Here is a 7890-nt window from a genome sequence, read left to right as displayed (position 1 = left end):
ACTTGGTCAAATAATGGTCAAAGTCAAAAGTCAACCGAGTCAACTCAGCTGAGTACGCCTAACTTACTCAGCTTGTACGCTTAGCGTACTCGAGTCTGACGTACCTGGGGTACGCCCAACGTACGCAGCTGCCTCCTTTCCCTTCTATTAAGAGCTTAATTCCTTAATCTATTTCCTCCAAAATCCAGATCTACTCCTCAAATGATGTCCTTAACCATAAAGTTTCCAACTTTATGGTCTTGCATGGCTATTAAGTGCTCAATACCAAAATCCCTAACTTCTTAACTCATTAAGACATCCTAGTTCATGCATGTAAGGAAACTAAGGCCCGAGATTACCTTTTTATGCTTCGAAACACTCAAAAACGTCTGAAAGGATAACTTATATAAATTAGAGTAACCCATACTCATAATACCAAGCTTATGGGACCAAAAAGAACACAAATCCATGGCTAAATAATATCTAACTAAAACTTCATCAAGATCAAAGCTTTTTACCTCCAAATGGTGTCAAATGATGATATGATTTTGGATCCAAAGTGCACCACTTTTCTAAGATGGTTTCCTCTTCCTTCTTCCTCATTCAAGAATACCAAAATGCACACGCATGGTCAAGGTTGTTTCACTCTAGAGATTAGGGTTAAATAGGGTACGAAATGGGGCTGAAGGCTGATGAAAGAAAGGTTAACGGGGGCTATAAAAGTGTTTAAATAGTGCACAAACCCTAAATATTATGGTTTTGGGTCAAGACCACGTACGCCCAACGTACAAAAGAAATCTCCAAAATTAAAAAAATGCCATTAAGGACCAATTGCAAACAATTCTTAGACCAATGGCATAAATGGAATACCTAGAAATCAAGATGTTACAAAATAATATATTTTATTTTTTTTAAATAAGGCAAAACATAATAAATGGTCCATGTGGTAGTGAAATGACGTAAATACCCTCATATTATTTTAATAAAATGACATTTAACAAAAAAAAAAAAACTGACAGAGTGAGCAAAAAGGACCGCTTGTTAAATTTTTTAAAATAACAGGGACCACTTAGGATATTTTTTTAACTTAAAGACTATATCTAAAAACAAAAGAACCATTTATAAAATTTTGTCTATTATCTATATGAACACTAATGATTATTATACATATGGTTATTGACATAAACTATAACAAATTATTAACATTTTTAAGAAAATACTTTTGATCTAGAAATATCATAAAAGGAGTATTGAGCTATTTATTTTATTTATAAAATACTACAAAAAGTTATTAAACTATATTATTTAATAATATTTTATAAAGCAGATACATAGATAATCACAGTTTTTGATAATAATTTTAAAAAATCAATAATAGTATGTTCATAAAACACATATATAAATATACAAAATTATATATGGTATCTAACATGCTATATTTTCATGAATCCAACTCAATTAATCATTTGATTATCTCTCTTTATTACTTTGAGTCACGTTTTACTAAATTTTCATACCAAACCTTTTATAATACAATATATATCTTTGAAACAAGAACGGGATATATACTTGAAAAAGAACAATTAATTATTTTCTATATTTAATCCCACATAGTATTTAACAATATATCAAAAACTATTAATTTTTAATAGTAGTATATAAATTAATGAATATAATACTATATTTTTATATTTATATTGCACAAACAAAGGCTGGCTCGAGGCTGCGCGCACCAGCAGCATATAACACTGTCATTTTTCGATTTCCGAGACGACTCCCTCTCTCTCTCTCTCTCTCTCTCTCTCTCTCGCTCTCTCTTCATCTTTCTCTCTCTTCTTTTTAGCTCTCAGACAGGAGCTGTGTGCTTCTGTAAACTCTAGTGTGTGTAATTCTTCTCTCCATTTTCCCTTTGATTTTTTCTCTCTCTGCATTTGTTGTGTTGCTGATTTCTCCTGTAACAAACATGTCTAGGGTTTCTTCTTCCTCTGCTTCTTCTTCTCTCTTCTTCATTCGCCCATCCCTCTAATCCTGCAACTGTTGCCTCCTTTTCTTCTACACGTCAAGAAGATAGGGGGAGCTTCAAACACCCTTTTCTTCTTCTTTCTGTTTCTGTTTCTATTTTTTTGTTTGTAAAGTTCGAAATCGATAGGGTTTTTGTGTTTTGGAGATTTTGAAGGGGAGTTGAAATGTTGAATTAGTGAAACGTTTTGAAGATTTTCGTGGTAGATTAAAAGTGTGTACACAGAGTTCGATCGAACTGGTTAAAAAGAGACGGAAAAGACACAGGACTGTTTTTGTCTGTATATTAGTTGTAAGTTACAACTTTCCCTTCTGTGAATTTTGGGTGTGTGAACTTAAAACAAAAGCGAAGAGTACTCTCTATTTCTCTCTCTGAATTTCTGTGGGAATCTTCTGGGAAGAATCGGGGTTGTTTTCGTCTCTTCAAATCACTTCTCTTCGTCTCTCATTTCGCAAACGAATAAACACTTGTTCATACCTCAAAACCTGAAAGAATTTGAGAAATTAAACAACCGAGATTTAGCGATTTCTGAAAATGGCGATGGTAGTTCAGCATCAACAGCATAAGGAGATCAGCAACAATACAAGCATCACCAAACACCAGTTGGATAACGGGAAGTATGTCCGGTATACGACGGAGCAAGTTGAAGCTTTAGAGAGAGTTTATGCAGAATGCCCAAAACCCAGTTCTTTGAGAAGACAACAATTAATCCGAGAATGCCCTATTTTGTCCAACATAGAACCTAAACAAATCAAAGTCTGGTTTCAAAATCGCAGGTATAAACATTGATTTCTTTCTTTCCTGATATTTCTGAAATTGGGTATCTTTCGTTTTCTCTTAAATACGATCTTACATGATTTCATCTCTACTTTAAGCTTCTTCATTTATTTGATCTAGTTACATGCATTATGAGTAAATCTAGAACTTTCTGCCATTGCCATTTCCGAATTCACTACTTAAAACAAGCTATTTTATATTTCCGAGTAGGAAATAGAATGTAGATAAAATCGATTGTGTTGCGAATCTTATTTTCCCCCTTTGAATTACGATCCGATTTTAGATGTCGAGAGAAGCAACGAAAAGAGTCTTCTCGTCTTCAAACTGTGAACAAGAAACTATCCGCCATGAACAAGTTATTAATGGAGGAAAACGATCGACTGCAAAAACAAGTGTCTCAACTTGTAAACGAGAATGGATATATGCGCCAACAATTACACACTGTATATTCTTAAATTCCCCAAATCTTTAATCATTAATCAAAAACAAGATCCGATTTTTATAAATAAAATCCTCATTCTTTGCAGTCAACTGATGTAAGCTGTGAATCTGTCGTCACCACTCCCCAGCATTCTCTAAGAGACGCCAATAACCCAGCTGGGTAATTTCTTAATTTCTTAATTCCATAATTCAATCTTTTGTATTTATTATTTAAACATTTGGATCTAATTAATTATTATTTATATTTCTTGTAGACTCCTCTCCATTGCAGAGGAAACTTTGGCAGAGTTCCTTTCAAAGGCTACAGGAACTGCTGTCGATTGGGTCCAGATGCCTGGGATGAAGGTTTTTATTAACTATTTATAGAATTAATTCACATAAATCTTGATTAAAAATGTTTAATTTTTTATAAAAATTGAATCTTTTTTTATTTTTATTACAGCCTGGTCCGGATTCGGTTGGGATCTTTGCCATTTCACAGAGTTGCAGTGGAGTGGCAGCTAGAGCCTGCGGTCTTGTAAGTTTAGAGCCCACAAAGGTAAAAAAAAAAAAAGAAAAATTCTCCCTAATTTTTATATATTCAAATTTATATTTATCATTTTCAAGATTTAAATTCTTTAAAAAATTCTCAGATTGTAGAAATCCTTAAAGATCGTCCTTCTTGGTTTCGTGAATGTCGGAATCTTGAAGTTTTCACAATGTTTCCTGCTGGAAATGGAGGCACAATCGAACTTGTATATACCCAGGTAAAATATATAAAATACAAATACACATCGATTTGAATTTTTTTATAAATTTTAATGTATAAATTTGTGTTTTAGATATTTGCTCCAACCACATTGGCTCCTGCGCGCGATTTCTGGACATTAAGATACACAACGACTTTAGAAAACGGAAGTCTCGTGGTAATTTTTTTTTTATAAAACTTGTTATAAAATTTAACGTTTTTGGTTTAATTTCTCAAAAGGGTATATAAATTTGTGATCTTTTTTGGTATTTTATAAGGTGTGTGAAAGATCCCTTTCGGGTTCTGGAGCTGGCCCAAATCCAGCTTCTGCTACACAATTTGTAAGAGGAGAAATTTTACCAAGTGGATACCTAATTCGTCCTTGTGAAGGTGGTGGATCCATTATTCATATAGTTGATCATCTTAATCTTGAGGTAATTCACCAAAAAAAAAACTTTAATTTTATAATTTTGATTGATTTACAAAACTTGGTTGCTATAATTGAAATCTTTATCGTGTTTTAGGCATGGAGTGTGCCTGAAGTTCTTCGTCCTCTTTACGAATCTTCCAAAATTGTTGCTCAAAAGATGACAATTGCAGTGAGTAGAACTGTAGAATTGGAATTAACTTTATACGCTTATTGATTTTGATCATAAATTGTTTCTTTTTTGGTTAATTTGATTTCAATTTTGGATTTAGGCTTTGCGTTATATTAGACAAATAGCTCAAGAGTCGAGTGGAGAAATAGTTTATGGATTGGGAAGACAACCCGCTGTTTTGAGGACTTTAAGTCAAAGATTAAGCAGGTAGGATTCTAAACTCTCTTCAATTTTTGTGATACGAAATTTACAATTCAATTCCAATTTCCAATTACAGAGGATTCAACGACGCCATCAATGGATTCAGCGATGATGGATGGTCGTTAATGAACTGTGATGGTGTTGAAGATGTAATCATCGCTGTGAATTCATCAAAAAATCTAAACAACTCCATGAATCCCTCCAATTCCCTTTCTTTTCTTGGTGGGATTCTTTGCGCAAAAGCCTCAATGTTATTCCAAGTAAGTCCTTAACTCCTAATATCCGAAACTATCCATCTTTAAGGACCAAAATTGCAAAAATCAGATAAAACACAGGGCCATTTTTGTAATTTACTTGATTTTTGTTGTATCCAGAACGTGCCTCCAGCAGTTCTTGTTCGATTTTTAAGGGAACATCGATCCGAATGGGCCGATTTCAATGTCGACGCTTATTCTGCTGCTTCGGTTAAACCAAACCCGTATTCATACCCGGGAATGCGACCCACTAGATTCACGGGTAGCCAAATCATCATGCCCCTTGGTCACACAATCGAACACGAAGAGGTATTTTTTTCACTTGTATAAAACAAGCCCTAGAAGCTTTAGGTGAAAAGGAATTGGAATCCAGGGGTATTTTGGTCTTTATACTTTTTCCTCTTACAAACAGATGCTTGAAGTTGTAAGACTCGAAGGACACGCACTCGGACAAGAAGATTCGTTCATGTCACGTGACATTCATCTCTTACAGGTTCATTTACAAATTTCATCTTAAGAAAACATTTTATACAAAAAACGGAATTAAGATTTTGATTATATATTTTTGAAAATTGAATATAGCTATGTAGTGGGATCGATGAAAATGCAGTGGGAGCATGTTCAGAGCTGATATTTGCTCCAATTGATGAAATGTTTCCTGATGATGCGCCTCTTGTTCCTTCTGGATTTAGAATAATTCCATTGGATCCAAAATCAAATGATGTGAAGAACAACACAATGGTGAATACACATAGAACATTGGATTTAACTTCAAGTCTTGATGCAAGTAACCATGGTTCAGGTGGTGATATGTCAATGTCATGCCAAAACATGAGATCTGTGTTGACAATTGCGTTTCAATTCCCTTTTGAGAATAATTTAGCAGAAAGTGTCGCGACAATGGCGCGACAGTATGTTAGGAGTGTCATTAATTCGGTTCAGAGAGTTGCTATGGCGATTTCTCCTGCTGGGTTGAGTCCTTGTGTGGGACCCAAATCGTCTCCTGGTTCTCCTGAAGCACTCACTTTAGCTCAATGGATCTGCCATAGCTACACGTAAGCTTTTTTTTTTTTTTTTGCTTCAAAACAAATTCTTTATTCTTGGTGTTATTGATTCTTGATTCTTGGTTGTTTTGATTCTTGATTCTTGAATCTTGGTTTTTTGGTTTTTTGATGCTTGAGATTCTTTTTGGTTTTTTGATTGTTGAATCTTGATTTTTTGATTTTTGATTGATGATTCTTTTTGGTTTCTTGATTCTTATTCTTGCCTTTTTGATTCTTGATTGTTGAATCTTGTTTTCTTGATTCTTATTCTTTGGTTTTTTTTGATTCTTGAATCTTGGTTTCTTGATTTTTATTCTTGGTCTTCTTTTATTCTTCTTGATTGTTGAATCTTTATTTCTTGATTCTTATTCTTATTCTTGTTTTTTTTTAAAATTTAAAATTTTTTATTTTTGATTGTTGAATCTTGGTTTCTTGATTCTTATTTTTTCTTTTCTTTTTTTCTTTTTGTTTTTGTTTTATACTTGATTTTAGAATCTTGGTTTTCTTGTTTCTTGGTATTTTTGATTCTTGTTTATTTATTTATTTATATTCTTGATTGTTGAATCCTGGTTTCTTGATTCTTATTCTTGTTTTATTTTAATTCTTGATTGTTAAATCTTGGTTTTTTTATTCTTGATTTTAGAATCTTGGTTTTATGATTCTTGATGCTTTTTTTTTTTTTTTTTTTTTTGATTCTTAGTTTTTTTCTGACTCTTGTTTTTATTTATTTATTTAAATTCTTATTATATCCAGGTACCATTTAGGAGCGGATTTGCTAAGTTGTGGTTCTGTTGTTGGGGAATCACTATTAAAAGATCTTTGGCAACATCAAGATGCTATTTTATGCTGTTCTTTAAAGGTAAAAAGAGTATTTTACAACACATAACAACACATCATCTTTCTCAAAATCTTTTTAAACCAATCATTTCTCACCCATTTCATTTTTTTTCCAGTCGATGCCAGTTTTTGTATTTGCCAATCAAGCAGGACTTGACATGTTAGAAACAACTCTTGTAGCCTTACAAGACATCACATTAGACAAAATGTTCGATGATTCTGGAAGAAAAGCTCTAGTCCCTGAATTTGCCAAAATCATGCAACAAGTATAACTACTACTACTTTATAACTTCAATTTTTTTTAAAAAGATTACAACTTTATACATTCCAACGAAAAATAAATCACGGGTTTTTGTTTTTCTTTAAAGGGTTATGCACATTTACCTGGTGGGATATGTATGTCAACAATGGGGCGACATATTTCATATGAACAAGCTATTGCATGGAAGGTTCTTGCAGCTGATGAAACAACTGTTCATTGTCTCGCTTTCTCTTTTGTGAATTGGTCATTCATTTGAAAACAACACAACTTTTAATGTCCATTTTTTTTTGTTGTTGTATTAGAGGTTTGTTTAAATCTTTTTTTGAAAAAAAAAACAGTTAGAGATCATCATCATGATATGGTGGTGTTGTAATGGTTTTTGGATGATATGAATGTGAAATGGTCCATGCATGATATGTTGGGTTTTTGAAGGTATTTTTAATGAATGTTAGGTAATGATTCTTATGGCATGTGTTGTTGCTTTAAAGTTTTTAACTGTTTATGTGGTCCTTTTGATCTGGGTTGACATGCTTTTATCTTCTTTATTGACTATTGTTGCTGTCATCACTTTCTTTATAATTCAATCAGGTTAGTGCCCAAAAAGATCGCTTTTTTACACTTGTAATGATGGGTTGTTGCAGTGCTTTAATCCATCAATTTGGGTTTTTTATGGAGTGTCATATACTCAAATAGCCCCACACACAAGAAAAGAAAATTAAAACAAGCCCCTATATTTATTTATTTTCGGAT

General features: G+C 33.0%; 1 protein-coding gene across 1 annotated transcript; it reads left to right on the top strand.

The window, feature by feature from the left end:
• The first annotated feature begins 1727 nt into the window (after positions 1-1727).
• Positions 1728-7605, top strand: LOC145122708 (homeobox-leucine zipper protein REVOLUTA-like). Its single transcript, XM_079058275.1, has 17 exons — positions 1728-2775; positions 3060-3219; positions 3304-3377; positions 3472-3562; positions 3660-3755; positions 3850-3963; positions 4039-4122; positions 4223-4378; positions 4469-4543; positions 4644-4750; positions 4821-5004; positions 5119-5307; positions 5411-5491; positions 5581-6053; positions 6795-6900; positions 6995-7144; positions 7247-7605. Exons 1-17 carry the CDS (start codon positions 2534-2536, stop codon positions 7394-7396), a joined length of 2532 nt encoding a protein of 843 aa, XP_078914401.1. The 5' UTR covers positions 1728-2533; the 3' UTR covers positions 7397-7605.
• Positions 7606-7890: the final 285 nt, after the last annotated feature.

The sequence above is a fragment of the Lactuca virosa genome, chromosome 6 (assembly GCF_052849685.1).
Source record: "Lactuca virosa cultivar CGN04683 chromosome 6, Lactuca_virosa_CGN04683_v6, whole genome shotgun sequence".
Lineage (NCBI taxonomy): Eukaryota > Viridiplantae > Streptophyta > Magnoliopsida > Asterales > Asteraceae > Lactuca > Lactuca virosa.
This window is presented reverse-complemented; position numbering and strand designations above follow the sequence as displayed.